The sequence below is a fragment of the Borostomias antarcticus genome (assembly GCF_949987555.1).
Source record: "Borostomias antarcticus genome assembly, chromosome: 17".
Classification (NCBI taxonomy): domain Eukaryota; kingdom Metazoa; phylum Chordata; class Actinopteri; order Stomiiformes; family Stomiidae; genus Borostomias; species Borostomias antarcticus.
Window position 1 is genome coordinate 18,501,356 of NC_140250.1, and position 17,108 is coordinate 18,518,463.

The following is a 17,108-nucleotide window of genomic DNA, read 5'->3' on the forward strand; positions in this document are numbered from 1 at the left end:
GGTTATTTTTATCAAGGCACTTTGACAGCTCCACCATTACATCAGTGTAAGTTCAACATTTTTGCGTTTCTGTCCCTTTAATTTTAAAAATAGCTTCCAGATATGTTTAGACTCAAATTACCTTAGGGTTTTGTGAGTGAAAGAATAGTATGCTAAGTAACGTTTTGGGACAACCATACCCATTGTGACAACTGTTTCAGAGTCTTCAGAGAGCACGGATGGGGGACGCTGTGGAAATGTTTGCGTCATCCGTCATTAAACATGGGCACAGGTTTCAGGAGCTATAGACGTTAAACATTAGGTTGGTCTGGGACCAGACACTGCAGCGCCAGTATTATTCTGAATCAAAGTGCCCTCCAGGAACACATTAAAAGCTCTGGTCCTCATAATGGTGAGTCAGCTTAGCTGGGATGCAGAGCTTTAAACCAGCCAAGAGATCGAATAGGGCCTCCCGTTTTTTTTCTCTCTCTCCAATACACTAAGTGCCTCCATGATCATCATATACAGTATAGATCAGTCCATCAAGAATATTGCTGTGTGATGGTCTCGACACAGCATGAGGTGTTGGTTTAATGCCCACGTGTGTGTTGCCTGTACTGTAGATCAACTGTGGTGTGTGCTGTGTTTGTATGTTGTATGTTCTGTGTTTTTGGACCCCAGGAATACTAGCTGTCACGTTGGTGGCAGCTAATGGGGATCTTAATAAACTGGAACTTAACCTGGCTTTGTGGAGGACCCACAGGATGTATTTTAGTCAGGCCGACTATATGACCATTCTGTAGTCTGTATCCCCATAAAGCTATTTATACACGTCAGGGGTCAAAGATCGGGCCCCACAGCTGAGAGGTATTACGTTAATCCCAAGGAAAGAATGCAGGAATAAGGTTCCAGAGGCTTCCTTGTATGGCAGCGAAAGATGGGCAGAAAAAGAAAACAGACAGAAAGGAAGATAAAAAACGGAGAGGCGGAGACACGTAAAAACAAGACTATTGTGGAATGTAGGAGACAGGTTTGGGACAGGGTCCAATACTGTAGATCTAGACAGGTGGTAACGGCCGACATTAACTAATCTCAACAAAAATACATTTGAGGTCTCAGATTTGAGTTTAGAGTGGACTGTCCCTTTAAGCATGCCTACACACTCATAGCAATACCGCAGGTGATACCCCAGAGCAACCAGAGGGGGGCACTCTCTGGCTCTAAATTCCAGCAATCTAATTATCGTTCCTCGCTGTCCAACCCTCCCTCCCCCCCTCTCTCTCCCTCCCTCCCCCCCTCTCTCTCCCTCCCTCTCTCTCTCTCTCTCTCTCTCTCTCTCTCCCTCCCTCCCTCTCTCTCTCTCTCTCTCTCTCTCTCACTTTGTGCATACAGTATTGACAGCCTAAGCTAAAAAAGAACTTTAGGGAAAACACGGGGCTTTGACCCCACAGGGGAAAGCTGTGGCAGGGGTCCCTTTGTGCTATAGATGGTTCGGTGCTGTTCCTGTGAGCCCTGCACCCTGCTCACCTCAGCACAACGGCTGACCGGCATGTGGGGTTCCAGCCCCTTATTGGCCAATCCCCCTGACTCATCAACAACACGCTGGCAGCTCTTTGTTGGGAGGTTTAGGCCGGCCTATTGACCTTCAGGTTCCAGGCCGCTCTGCTGTAGCGGGCATTCATACCGCGCACAGATGTACACACCCGTGTCTGCCATCGCCAGGCCACCACCTGCACACTCAGACACTCGCACGGCGCACACACACATACGCACACACTCACACACACCTCTCTCTCTCTCCCTCTCTCTCTTTCACACACACACTGTATACCCCCCCCCCCCCCCACACACACACACACACACTATCACACACTCTCTCTCTCTCTCTCTCTCTCTCTCTCTCTCTCACACACACACACACCCACACACTGTACACCTCCACCCCCACACACATTATCACACACTCTCTCTCTCTCTCTCTCTCTCTCTCTCTCTCTCTATCTCTCTCTCTTTCTTTCTCTCTCTCTCTAGCCTCCCGTGTTATGTGCTTGTATGTGTATTTAGAGTTTAACCAAAAATCCTCACTGTGCAAAATACTGTTGTCTATATTTATCAGAGCTAAAGAGGAAGGACTTACAATCATTGTGGTGATTTCATATCCAATCACAACATGTGATCTTATATCAAAGTAGTTTGTTACCAACAACAGTAGAAGGCACAAAGAGATATTTAGTGGCAGTTTAAACATTGTAAAGTCTTTGATTTTACAAGACTGAAGAGCTCATAATGCCCCCTCCCTCCGCGCCCCTCACGGCCTACAGTACTGGCAGATGAGAATTATGGGTAGATGCTGAATCATGGGTAGATGCACATTGGTTGTGGATGAGGTGATCTAGGTGAGCCCTCCACCCTCACCCCCAATAGCCCTTTGAGCCTCTGGAGCTATATGGTCATAGACGATGCACCCACATCACTTGGGTCTTAATGGGATATTGAGTGGTGAATCAAAACGATCGATTCTCATGTGAACTGCTGTTCGCCCTCAAGACTGTTTCCCAGGACCATTTTATTCCATAAAAAGACACCCTCTGAAGATCATTTGACTCTCAACCTCTGTATTTCTTCAAGTCCTAGCACTTATCCTGGCAATTAATTGATTTCACTTCTATTAATGTAAAATGGTAGATAGATAGATAGATAGATAGATATATAGATAGATAGATAGATAGATAGATAGATACTTGATTATCAAGGTTTCCAATGATTCACATTTACAGTAATTACAACTTTTTTTCTTTATTGAAAGTGAACAACAGGTGCCGATGAAAGTCTGGCCCAGTCAGACTTGATGGCTGATTTTGCCATAACTGCAAATTACAATGTTTTCATAAAAAAGACAGAAAGGGCCATCTATCATTTCAATACAATTCTTTTTATTATTATTAAATGGCTATTTAAAACAGGCACTAGCAAAGACGGTCTAAAGGTCCTGGACGTGGCGGAAGGACCCCACATTGGCATGCACTGCGCCCCAGTCGGCGGAGCGGCGGTACTCGCCCCTCTCCAGCAGGAACTGCTGTCCACGGTAGTTGGGCTGCTCGTAGAAGACCCAGGCCCCGTCCAGCACATTGGCGGACTGGACCTCGCGGTGGCGCCAGCGCTCGGACAGGTTGGTCGCGTCCTCCTTATACTCCATCATCTGGCCGATGAAGTCCGGACGCTCATAGATACGCACCCGGAACGTGCCAGACGTCTGGAACACAGAGGAGAAGCGGGGAGCAGGATGTGGAAGGGTACCAAACAGGAAGTTCAGCCCAGGACCCCGGCATTGGGCAGGGACAGTGTAGCCAGGTTCAAATCCCTCAATGTCTTTGTGTGTGAATAGCAAACACATGTCTACATTGATCAAATATTACTGCTTTGAGAGGCAAACTTGGGCTCAGAAATGTCCATGTTTGTATGGTAATAGCCGCAAGCTTATGTTCAAAAATTGCCTGGTCTATTTGGTAAAATACAAGCATTCTTCCTACCCTGAGTACATAACAGCTGGTAAATGTGATTACAGGGTGAGAAAACTAGACTACATTTATCAACTAGTTAATAATGATGTTACCACATAGGGGAAATGTTGTTTAACTCTCCCCACACACAGACTTGATTGCATTATTTGTCTCTTAATGTGTTCCTGTACTGGTGTGATAGATTGCTTATTAGGTAGTGATACAGTCAAATACAAGTGGCTATAGGGAGGTGTATGTGTGCAGGTGCCAAGTGTATGTGTGTAGAAAGCCAGGGGCAGGGAGAGAGAGAGAGAGAGAGAGAGAGAGAGAGAGAGAGAGACAGAGAGAGAGAGAGAGAGAGAGAGAGAGAGTATAATAGAGAGTATAATAGAGAGAGAGAGCCAGGGATATCTAAGTTTGATACCATAATGCTCAATCTGGCATTAAACCTCCCTCCCTCTTAAGCACCTATTGTATTTTAGATTGCTATTCTTTCACTTTACCTTCAGCACTAGATTATGCTCTTAGTCACTCGTTTTAGAAAGGAGATGGCAAGTAGTAGGACATTGGGTTTTCCTACGTTAAATGCAATTATTGTTGGTCCCTTTGGATAAAAGCGTCTGCTAAATGACTGTAATGTAATGTAATGTAATGTAAACATCTCCATGCCAGCCTTCTGGCTGCCAGTGGACAGGACTCACATTTTGGATCATACGGCAGGACCTGATGTTGTCGTTGTAGCCCATCCAGCGCTGGTAGTCTGGGTACTCCCCTCTGGCCAGGATGTACTGAGGGCCCAAGTAGTTGGGTCTCTCGTAGAGCACCCAGGAGCCTGCTTGCACCTGGATGGAGTTGCAGCGGCCGAAGTGGGAGCTCAGCTCGGGGCAGTCAGCGCTGCACTCGTAGGAGCGTCCCTGGAAGTTCCTGTCCTCGTAGAAGATGATCTGCGGAATTAGAGGAAGAGTGGGCTCACAGGAGCAGCACTGGCAAAATACTTTTCACATGGCACCATCTCACCCTGGTCTGAGGGTTGCTCTGCGTTCTAATGCATATTCAAAACATACTGTACCTTTCGATTGGTTAGCTACTGTAGGTGGGTGAGTGGATGTGTAACGTTTACCCACTTTACACAGGCAGGTAATACAAAAATGTCTACTTCTTACCTTTCCAATACGGTCCATGTTTGGGGCTATCACCAACTTTGGGTTACTGGATGTTTATAAATTATAATAAGTAGTTACCCCTCTTTCACATACAGTACACTGCATCACCTGCTGCTATGGGTCAGATTTATATGTGGGACATTGGGATGCTCTGCCAAGAAAATCAATGTCATTTGAATAGCCTCAGCGCTTACCGTACGTTGGCGTTTATAATAGCTGATGCTGCAATCATTGCAACCTGGCATTGTTTATGCAATGTTACAGCTTCCACCGTTGTATGGAAGCTGACCTTTTGATCTTGCCATCACGATTCCAGAAGAGATTGATTGGTCCAATGAAATTGTTCCCCTGCAGCTGGGGCTGTGTGGGCCGCCGTGGACTTGGCTCCTGGCCCTGCATCGTGTCTTGGCCCTGCATCGTGTCCTGGCTCTGCTTCGTGTCCTGGCTCTGCTTCGTGTCCTATTCCTGCATCGTGTCCTATCCCTGCATCGTGTCCTGGCTCTGCATCATGTCCTATCCCTGCATCGTGTCCTATCCCTGCATCATGTCCTATCCCTGCATCATGTCCTATCCCTGCATCGTGTCCTGGCTCTGCATCATGTCCTATCCCTGCATCGTGTCCTATCCCTGCATCATGTCCTATCCCTGCATCGTGTCCTGGCTCTGCATCATGTCCTATCCCTGCATCATGTCCTATCCCTGCATCATGTCCTATCCCTGCATCATGTCCTATCCCTGCATCGTGTCCTGGCTCTGCATCATGTCCTATCCCTGCATCATGTCCTATCCCTGCATCGTGTCCTATCCCTGCATCGTGTCCTATCCCTGCATCGTGTCCTATCTCTGCATCGTGTCCTATCCCTGCATCGTGTCCTATCCCTGCATCGTGTCCTATCCCTGCATCGTGTCCTATCTCTGCATCGTGTCCTATCCCTGAATCGTGTCCTATCCCTGCATCGTGTCCTATCTCTGCATCGTGTCCTATCCCTGCATTGTGTCCTATCCCTGCATCGTGTCCTATCCCTGCATCGTGTCCTATTCCTGCATCGTGTCGAGCTTTAACGTCTGCTGCAGGACGGATAGGTTCAGTCAGCCCCCGCACGCCCCACCCTCCACTCAAAACCACCCTCTACACCCTGGTGGATGGATGGATGGATGGATGGATGGATGGATGGATGGATGGATGGATGGATGGATGGATGGATGGATGGATATTTCTGATTGTATTAATGTAATACTGTACACTAAATGCCTTTCCAAGCTTTTGGTATCAAAATGTGTGTTGCAGATCATGTGACTCGTACATTTAAGAGCCTTTAAAAAATACACTGAGCTTATATTCTTTATCTATTGTGCAAAAAGTTGCAACAATGAAACAGCTGCAGTGTCCACAGTAAAACATCATGCTTGCCTTGAAATTGAGCGTGTAGAATAAATACACTCACACAGTGTTTTTTACCGCAACATCATATTCAGACATTAGCTAGCTAAACACTATCCCTTGAGTCCAATAGTCACAAATACAGTAAGACAGTGAAACTCTGTACTGGACAGCTACAGTTTGAAGGTTGGTACAGTGAGTGAGTGAGTGAGTGAGTGAGTGAGTGAGTGAGTGAGTGAGTGAGTGAGTGAGCGAGCGAGTGAGTGAGTTAAGAGTTATGCGCTAAGGAGGGATTTGAAGATCATGTCAGTGCTGATATGATAACATACTCCATTTATACTCCCTTTTGCCTGAATAAAGACTCTGTGAGGTCGATGACCATGTGTTGTCATGCTCATTCAGTAAAGTATTGGGAGCTATACTCCAGCATGTGGGCTTGGTGGATGGATCCTCTTAGATTGATATTTTTATCCTGCGCCAGGTCCAAAGACTCTATTTTACTATACTCTGATAACATCCCATTAGAGTGTAATAATTGTAATGATTATCTCATGAATTCACTGAGTAGGACAAAAGTGTCATAGATCCATCTTCCGCGCTGTATACCTGGACATGTGAATTGAAAAAAGTTAGAATAACTTAGTCTTCAGTGAACACTTGAACCATGGGGAATTTATGATTGTGCTTTAAAACGTTTGAATGTTTATATGTCCTTGAGTTGACAGTGTGTTTACCTTTAAACTGCTAAACAGCTATACCAAAAGGTTAAATATGGCTTATATAATGTGAAGTGCCCTCACACTACATTAGGTGTGTATAGAAATGTTTATTTTATACAGTAGTACTACAGTATCAGTAACTGTATGACTGTATGGGACTCATTAGATACAATCCAAACAGGTTTTCATCATTAAGCGTTTTTATTGCAATGCACCACATCATGGAGATGGGATCATCTTTCTGTGCTGAGGTTCAGAGCTGCTCCGTGATTCTCCTGATGGAGCTCACGGTGGGGTGCATAGCTCCCCACTCCGTGTAGTGGCGGTACCCCCCCTTCTCCAGCAGGTACTGGCGGCCGCGGTAGCTGGGGTGCTCGAAGAACACCCAGGAACCTTCCAGGATCTTGCAAGAGTGGACCTGGCAGCAGTGCCAGTTCTTCTCCAGAGAAGCCACGTCGTCGGTCAACTCCAGAGACTCGCCGTCGAAGTCGGGCCTCTGGTGCAGTCTGAGCTTGTAAGGTCCACTAGCCTGGAGAAAGATCACAGATGAACTGTAGCATGAACTTGAGTAGTCTAACTCGAATTCACCTTTATTCACTTCGGACATATACCATACTCAAATGACTAGGGGAGAGCTTAAGACCAGACATGGGTAAAGTCCTACTGTACTGAGCACTCATTTGACATGTTCTGAAACGTGTATGTATGTGCGTCAAATACTCCCAAAAATGTCACATATATTTTCTCTTAATATTATCACTTTTTCTAAGAAAACCATATTCTGCCTTAACCAAACCTATGCCTTCAGGATCCTATAGTATCTCATCTTAGAACTCGCAACACTTACATTCTTGATGACGCGACAGGATCTGACACAGTCGTTGAAGCCCATCCATCGCTGGTAGTCTGGGTACTCCCCAGGACTCACGACGTACTGGTACCCCGTGAAGTCTGGACGCTCGTACAGGACCCACCAGCCCCCCGTCACCCTCACAGAGTTGCACCGGTTGACGTAGCCGTGCAGGTCCGCCGAGTCCCCCTTGCAGTCGTACGACCGCCCCTGGAAGTTCTTGTCCTCGTAAAACACGATCTGTGGAAAGAGGTGGTGTTACGAACCTGATTGGAGATAAGGCAGGTTTTTCCCCCACATACACAGTGCACACAACCGGTACACTGTCTTTGCTTCTCCATCATAGAAATCCAGTTTTGAAACCCATCTCACCTCCATCTCAGAACACCAGTCACAGTGGACCACACTGAACTCAGGGCCTGCAGGTATACTCTTTATATGTGACCCAGACAATAACACAGAGCACATGGTTAGCTAAATGAAGCTGATATTTCAATCAGCTATTTGTGCTGTATATATTTATCTAGGCTCAACCCATTGTTCGAAAGCACTGAATCGCTCATCCATAGACAATAGCTAGAGAAAAGAGTCAAGTATCCACAGGATCGTTTCCAACAGTGAAGGCCAGCACTACTGTTTTGTTTATAAACATAAATCATGTTGGATGAGGTAAATTACGCAGTTTCACTGGAACATGTATTGATGCGTGATTTTATAGATGCAAAGATGGCCACAAAATTAACAGTACTTTTTAATACTAGCAGAAGTTGTATCAGTAGCGATAGTAGTAATACTAGCAGCTGCTAGTAATACTTGATTCACAGTATACTTCCTTCCCACCCACATCATGATGCTATATAAAAGATAAAGTTCTACCATAGTGAAAACAAAAAAGAACAGAGGATGTTATCTTTTGTATAGCATCATGATTTAAGAATACAGAACATTTTTGCATCCTTAAACCTCCGTGTGGACATTCCCTTTGTTCTTTTCAGTGTGCAAGCCTTCCTCCATTTTTAATTGTTACATTTTTAAGGCTCATGCACTTGATGAAAGATACCATAAGGACACTTCAAGAAGAGCGCAAACAATTTTGTCATCATGACACTCATATTAACATGATTCAACTGTAGGAGTCCTAGGAATAGTAGGCAAACAACTTCTGTCATTGACAACACAAGTGTGTCATTTCTTTTTTTGCATTGATTGCACTGTACTTCGTCATAAATACATTTTTGAAAATGAAGGCTATATGAATGTGAATAAAAATATGTGGTCAGCTAGCTAGCCCACCTCACATTTTCTTCACGAAATGTACTTTCTAGTTCAATATGATGTGGCATCTAAAAGCTAATATTTTAATAACTTGCTAACGGCTGGACTGAGCTAGCTTCGGTTTATTAGCGAGGAGGCTAACTGGTGATTCTGGCTCAGATCAACATCGCCACAGTAGCACATCTACCAACACAGGATCGACAGAGAGAATATTAGCATAGCTCTGGTGAAAGGATGGCTGAAAAGATGAGTGTTGTGGTAGTACTGATTGTAAGCACAGAATCTTAACCTTAAAAAAGTGAGACCAGTTGGTTATGTTATCAAGTAATCATGGACTGGCTGCACTAGGATGTCTTGAAACAAACTAGCTAAGCTAGATATGAATTAAATTCTATTTTAGTACTGTATCTCTGTGGGTGGTGAAACACTGTACTGAGACCCCTGAGATAACCCCCACACATAGAGAAGTTTATTTGTAAAGCACATTTCAGCAACAAGGCAATTCAAAGTGCTTTACATGTGAAAATACATTTAACGTCTGAAAATTCATTGATATAGAATTTCTCGCACATTTTTGCAATGTTTAAAGTATATAATGGGAAAATATGAATAGAACTTTTAGGAGATCAATATAATAACTACCTGCCATAGAGTATTCTGACCATTAGCTCTGATTTGACCAAACACATGACCTTCAGTTTTAGGCAGGGATACTCACCATATAACCCACCACCTACAGTACACATGCATACAGTATATAGTACAGTATATAAATGTATATCATAGCCAGATAGTCTATGCCACTCTATACAGTTCATATTGCAGGAATCACGTTATATCACTTGGTGATATGGAAGTCCTTATACATCACTTACTGTATAGGCAGATTTGTGAACACCATGCAAAGGTGATGTCAGCTGCTGCTGTCTCATTTCTATTCAAATTCATGTTTAAATAGGGTGTTGAGTTTTGTCTACTGGTGACCTAAGATATGGGACATTTTCATGTTCATCACAATGACCTTTATTTCATGCTTCTTGAATTGAGTTACTAAAACATCTTCATAGCTCATTTGGATGTAATACTAGTCTCTTATCTACTGTGCCTATACACATTATGTTTGCCTCTGACTCAATTGTCTGTGACCCGTGTTTGAGCTCTATTGTTTGAGCAGCCTGTAGACTATTACCCTGGCCTCAGAATGGTATGACTCAACCAAAATAGAACACAGAGGCCTCAAACCAAGCGTGCTGGTACACTTTTTCTTCTTGGGAAGATATCTAAGGATATGAATCTCAGGATGAAACTTGAGCAAAGCTACTTGAGATAAATCTGTTGATAGATTTGGAAAATATGTGTGTAATGGCAATACACAAACAACAACAGCGTCTGTGCAGGTCAGGAGGTTTTTTTATTGGTGATATAAAGCACACACAGTGGCGAGTGTCAGAGGGAAAGGTCAATGTTCTTCTGGGAAGGAGGGTTGGGGAAGGGGGGGTGTGGGCGCAAATGGTTCTAGAACTCGGGGGCCTGTGGGGTTCTAGAACTCGGGGGCCTGTGGGGTTCTAGAACTCATTGATCCTCCGGAAGGACCCAACGGCGGGGGAGGCAGCACCCCAGTCGGCGAAGCTACGGTACTCGCCACGCTCCAGGAAGTACTGGTAGCCGCGGTAGCTGGGCTGCTCGTAGAATGCCCAGGCACCGTCCACCACCATGCAGGAGTGGAAGTTGTGGAACTTGAAGGTGTCCGGGACCGATGGACAGTCCTCACCGTACTCCGCCATCTGGCCTCCGAAATCTTGTCTGTCGTAGAGTCTGATCTTCCAGGAATTTCCATACACCTTGAAAATACAACACACATCATTTAAATGAAATAACCGTTTTCAATTCATATCTGGATCATAATATGATCTTAGCTATTTAATACATAGGTTAGTTGGTGCAATAGGGCCCAAACCAATGTTGGAATTCAGCATGTCACTTTAAAATGGGATTCTTGGCTATTTTCCTAGTTTCCTTCAACCACCGATGTTAATGAGGGGAGGCATGAGGCGTGCTGCTGCCAAAACATGAGCCTTTTATCTCTTCTGATTGTCTGTTGGCTTGTGGCTAACGAATGCCTGTTGGGCACTGCCCTGCATTCAAATCTAGTCAGACACTTCCTTACATCAAAAAATCCTGAAAGTAAAACATGCAGGCAATAATGAATTAATATATGCAGATAATAATGAATTAATAAATCTTTTATGGGCGATTTTGATTTAGAAACATTCTGACTGAAAAGCATTCAACGGGTTCTTGGAGGTGTTCCCATGGTAGCGCTGACATCATACTACACAGCCTCAGGTAGTGGTCTTTTGAAGGTTTTCTATGTACCATCGAGGGGCTTACATTTTTGATTGAACGACAGGATCTGATGCTGTCACTGAAGCCCATCCACTGCTGGTAGTCTGGGTATTCTCCAGGGTTCAGGATGTACTGGTAGCCGGTGTAGTTGGGTCTCTCGTACAGCACCCAGCAGCCGCTCTCCACCCTGATAGAGTTGCAGCGGCTGAAGTAGGAGTTCAGCTCAGGGCAGTCGCTGCTGCACTCATAACAGCTACCTTGGAAATTCTTGTCCTCAAAGAATACAATCTGGACAGGATGGAGACAGAGCCTGGTAAGCTACAGTACCAGCCATGCTTTTCATACTGTGCCACCTCCAAGAGGAGAAATAGGAAGAAAATAATCTGTGGCTTTTCTTGACGAGACATAAGATTTAGGTTGAAGATATGGCAAATGATGACTGCAAATGATAACTGCAAATGATGACTGCAAATGATAACTAGCAAATGATACGGCAAATGATAACTGAGAAAGATACTGGAAATGATCAAAGGATATAATTATGTAAATCTGAAGATCAATTTTTGGTTATGTTTTTACTAGCAACAAAATGTGAGGTGAGGTAAATTAGTATGCAAAAGTACTTTTCTGTCAAGTATCACTTCTCATAAAAGGGTGAATCGTCTTCAGTTAAATTAGCTATTCAACACAGCTGGGCTTCTTACCTTCCCCATTTTTTTGGTTTTGTTGATGTTATTGCTCACCTCCCACCCAACTGCAGCCTTGTGCAGGTTTATATCGAGATGCGGAATGTGCCGATGAGGGAAAGCCATTGTTAATTAAATTAGCCTAATTTGCATATCAGCAAAATGGTTTGTTCAAGTTTGATTTCCCTTTGTCACAGTGTAATGGCTCTGCATCAAAGAATAGTTAGAACGGTGCTGTGAAGGTTAAAGCCGTTCAAGCAGTCTGCAATCAGATAATCTTTAGTGGTTTTCCATTGCTGTCTTTGTGTTTGGGGTTGGCACTAAAAACTTTCTTTTATTGTCTGTATATTATTATTCAGGACACAGTATATCATCCTCTTGGTAGGGGCATTGCAATCCTTTATCTTGTCTTTGCAAGTAGACCTACTGTAGTGACCGATCTGGTGTAAGTCGAGAGTCTTACCTATAAATGTTCCCAAACAAGTCAGTCTGTCACATGACCAGACTAGTTATGCCATCATAGTCAATTACACTATTGTTTGTCATGAAGGAGTTTCCAGGATGTCAAGACACTCAAAAACCTGGAGATGACATTGCAGACAGTGCTTTGACGGAAATTACACGAAAACTATCTGTTTACAAATATTGTTAGCAACTACTGTCCAAAGGTGACACCTGGGAAATCTTACAGCTACAGTATGCACTGTATGGATTGTCTCAGAACCTGACCAATGTTGCATCACCGGCTTCCAGTACAACATGAGCAGTGTTACAACAGGACCTGAACCTGAGCAATGTTACACCAGGACCAGAACCTCACCAATGTTACACCAGGACCTGAACCTGAGCAATGTTACACCAGGACCTGAACCTGAGCAGTGTTACACCAGGACCGGAAACTCACCAATGTTAAAGGACAGGTTTGGAATTTAGCATTATAAGCCATGTTATAAGGTTATTTATGATCATATACATCGGCCGGTATCAAGGTTTTGTCAAACGGTGCACTCTTGAGATATAGCCCGTCACCGCTAATCAAAGTTCAAGTGGTAGTTTACAAACGTATGTACTGTGAGTGAAAATAGTTCTATGCTAAATGATAAATAAAACCCGATCGGATCTGTGGCGATTTGTTATGTCAGAACATCAACAGACACCAGTGACCACTCGGTGAGTTTCCTGTCTTTGAAAGACAGTTTATGGTGTTTTTGAAAGATTTTGTCTATGCATCTATGGATCCACTGAGTCTGTTATAACCTTATATTAAATAACCTCATAACGGTTTATAATATATATAATGTAACATAATATATAATGCTAAATTCTGAACCTGTCCTTTGACACCAGGACCTGAACCTCACCAATGTTAACACCAGGACCTGAACCTCACTAATGTTATACCAGGACCTGAACCTCACCAATGTTAACACCAGGACCTGAACCTCACCAATGTTAACACCAGGACCTGAACTTCACTAATGTTACACCAGGACCTGAACCTCACTAATGTTACACCAGGACCTGAACCTCACTAATGTTACACCAGGACCTGAACCTCACTAATGCTAACACCAGGACCTGAACCTCACTAATGTTACACCAGGACCTGAACCTCACTAATGTTAACACCAGGACCTGAACCTCACTAATGTTACACCAGGACCTGAACCTCACTAATGTTACACCAGGATCTGAACCAATGTTACATCAGGACCTGAACCTCACTAATGTCACACCAGGACCTGAACCTCACTAATGTTACACCAGGACCTGAACCTCACTAATGTTACACCAGGACCTGAACCTCACTAATGTTACACCAGGACCTGAACCTCACTAATGTTACACCAGGACCTGAACCTCACTAATGTTACACCAGGACCTGAATCTCACCAATGTTACACCAGGACCTGAACCTCACTAATGTTACACCAGGACCTGAACCTCACTAATGTTACACCAGGACCTGAACCTCACTAATGTTACACCAGGACCTGAACCTCACTAATGTTAACACCAGGACCTGAACCTCACTAATGTTACACCAGGACCTGAACCTCACTAATGTTAACAGCAGGACCTGAACCTCACTAATGTTACACCAGGACCTGAACCTCACTAATGTTACACCAGGATCTGAACCAATGTTACATCAGGACCTGAACCTCACTAATGTTACACCAGGACCTGAACCTCACTAATGTTACACCATGACCTGAACCTCACTAATGTTAACACCAGGACCTGAACCTCACTAATGTTACACCAGGACCTGAACCTCACTCATGTTACACCAGGACCTGAACCTCACTAATGTTAACACCAGGACCTGAACCTCACTAATGTTACACCAGGACCTGAACCTCACTAATGTTAACACCAGGACCTGAACCTCACTAATGTTACACCAGTACCTGAATCTCACTAATGTTAACACCAGGACCTGAACCTCACTAATGTTACACCAGGACCTGAACCTCACTAATGTTAACACTAGGACCTGAACCTCACTAATTTTAACACCAGGACCTGACCAATGTGACACTAGGACATACTGTATACTGTAGACCACTGAGCAGAGTCATCTACACAGATAGAGTGTAGAAGTATAAAAGCATGCCTGATTCTCCTTTACCCCTCAAAGAACAACAAATACTATTGCCATTCCCTTGATTACAGATGTTCTGAGCAATGTATCTGCAATCAAAACATATTGTCTACCATATTTTGTCTACCTTTTCTTGTGACGTAGAGCAATACTCTGGACCCTTCTGTCTGTGCTGCGTCGAGTGAGTCTACTGTAAAGGAAATAGTTGGCAGCAGCAGATGAGAGCTGATCTCTCCAAAAGACAAAAGGTTGTGATGTCAGACAGTCATTCAAAGACATTCGGTTCTTAATTATAGAATATCTTCACATTCCAAAGGGTTGTTATAGAGCTACAGACTGAGGTAGTTCTGTTCAAATGAATGCTCTTTTTGCAGAACAACAGATATGTCTGTGCTTGCCCTATAACTGTACTGAAATTGTTTTCAGCTCCCCACTGGTGTAGGATTGGGAATTTAACGTATTTGTTTTCTCTACTTAAAGCACACTTAGATCAACTGGGGGTTACTAAACCTGCAACACAGAGCAAGAGAGAGAGGAAAAGAGAACTGCATTGACTCAACCTTTATAGTAGACAAAATCACTGTTTCCATCACAACATTTTTTTAACTTGCTGTTGATTGTTATTTCTTGTGTGTGTTTGTTTTATGTTTTATGTTTTATGTGGCTTTTTGTTGTTGTTGTTGTCGTTGTTATTGTCGCTGTTGTTATGTCTGATTATTTGCCTGTCTTGTCTCATTTCTTTGTTTCTGTACCACCAGTTCAGTTAAAATCAATAAATAATTATTAACAAAAAGAACATGTTGTTGATTGACACATTTCTAAATAAATAACAGCTGGACAGAGACACGGTCTGTAAAAAGTGAAAAAATTCCAACTAATTTCTCTTAGATGAAACCAACACACACACAGCCCTAACCTAATAAGTTGAGGGATATTATTTCAATACCCTCCATCCCATCCTCCTCCAACCCCTCCTACCCCTTTTGCTCCTTGTGTCTCAGTCACCTGCCCCACAGTGTTGTGAGCTGAGATGGCACAAATCCAATTTACAGCCATCGCAGACCTGCTTATTCATCAGCTTCCAGAATTTGAATAACAAAACACCATAACAATGTATAAAGTATAAAAGCCCCTGGCAGCCACAGCTCGTTGGACAGAATCCCAGAAACACAAACCATCCAACATGGGCAAGGTATGGACAGATGTACAGTTTACCATGTGGGTCCACCGGTCCTCTAGCAAACAACAAATCAGATTCAGCTGTTGGGAAAAAAACAGCAGGCAACTGAACATGGACAGATATGGACAGCAAACAGAGACAGACAGACAAACAAGCTGCTAGATTGACATTCTAGTAACAGTACTGTAAATGTCTGGCTATACTCAACTGACAATGTTCAATGTTTATTTTCAGATCATCTTCTACGAGGACAGGAACTTCCAGGGCCGTCACTATGAGTGCAGCAGCGATTGCTCTGACATGTCCTCCTACATGTCCCGCTGCCACTCCTGCAAGGTGGAGAGCGGTTGCTTCATGGTGTACGACCACCCCAACTACATGGGCCAGCAGTCCTTCATGAGGAGGGGAGAGTACGCTGACTACAGGAGTCAGTTCGGATGGAACGATGGCTTCATCAGATCTTGCCATATGATCCCCATGGTGAGTACAAAATAAAGTAAAAACATTACATTTTATCCTCTAACTTTGAAAACAAAAATGTAATTTTCACTTTCTCATCAAACAGCACAGAGGAAACTACAGGATGAAGATCTACGAGAGGGAGAACTTCGGAGGTCAGATGAACGAGATGATGGAGGACTGTGACAACATCCAGGATCGTTACAGCATGAACAACTGCCAGTCCTGCAACGTGATGGACGGCCACTGGCTGATGTACGAGCAGCCTCAATACAGAGGCAGGATGATGTACATGAGGCCTGGAGAGTACAGGAACTTCAGCAACATGTATGGAGGCATGGGAAACATGAGGTGGATGAGCATGAGGCGTATCACTGACATGTGTTAGATATCACTACACAGATATCAATAAAGCATGTTAAATACAATATTCCAATGTTGTACAATTACTCAAATCTAACGTGCACAACATATTCACATGGCATATTGACTACAGTTTAACCTACATTAGCAAATCTGGAGTTTATGAGTATTTGACTGTCAGTGTATTGCACATACAGCACATGCTGAAATATCAGTCAAACTATTAGCCAATACCACATCTTCATATATGGTTCTCAAGCAGTAGCCTACAGTATAGCAGGTTTGGCAAAAGAAATAACCACTCTGCCAATACTGGGGTCCGTTAGATATGGATACTAATATTTCAGAAGTATAAGTATCACATTAGTCATGTACTGTACACTATATGCAACAGCCTCCTCTGTAGTTTTCCCCAAACTGTATCAACATTTAGAGCTATTAGACCATAAAGTGATAGATCAGGGTTCTGCAACCTGCGGCTCCCAAGCTTCATGCCGTTCTTTAGCCTCGCTCCAGTGGCTCCCTGGCTTTGACAACCATTACATGGAAAGGAATAACTAAATAAAAATACTAAAATTAAATACATTTATTAATCACTA

General features: G+C 43.6%; 3 protein-coding genes across 3 annotated transcripts; 1 reads left to right on the forward strand and 2 right to left on the reverse strand.

Moving 5' to 3' along the window:
• Positions 1–2,959: 2,959 nt before the first annotated feature.
• Positions 2,960–7,970, reverse strand: LOC311320307 (uncharacterized protein; the record flags this gene model as incomplete). The annotated part of the gene is made up of 6 exons (XM_084452039.1): positions 2,960–3,232; positions 4,181–4,423; positions 6,758–6,764; positions 7,006–7,271; positions 7,590–7,832; positions 7,965–7,970. 6 exons carry the CDS (start codon positions 7,968–7,970, stop codon positions 2,960–2,962), a joined length of 1,038 nt encoding a protein of 345 aa, XP_084308165.1.
• Positions 7,971–10,432: 2,462 nt separating this feature from the next.
• Positions 10,433–11,926, reverse strand: LOC311320309 (gamma-crystallin M2-like; the record flags this gene model as incomplete). Its single annotated transcript, XM_084452041.1, has 3 exons — positions 10,433–10,708; positions 11,259–11,501; positions 11,918–11,926. 3 exons carry the CDS (start codon positions 11,924–11,926, stop codon positions 10,433–10,435), a joined length of 528 nt encoding a protein of 175 aa, XP_084308167.1.
• Positions 11,927–15,900: 3,974 nt separating this feature from the next.
• On the forward strand, positions 15,901–16,534 carry LOC311320171 (gamma-crystallin M3-like; the record flags this gene model as incomplete). The annotated part of the gene is made up of 2 exons (XM_084451865.1): positions 15,901–16,167; positions 16,253–16,534. The coding sequence occupies 2 exons, from the start codon at positions 15,901–15,903 to the stop codon at positions 16,532–16,534; spliced, it is 549 nt and encodes a 182-aa protein (XP_084307991.1).
• Between the last annotated feature and the right edge of the window lie 574 nt (positions 16,535–17,108).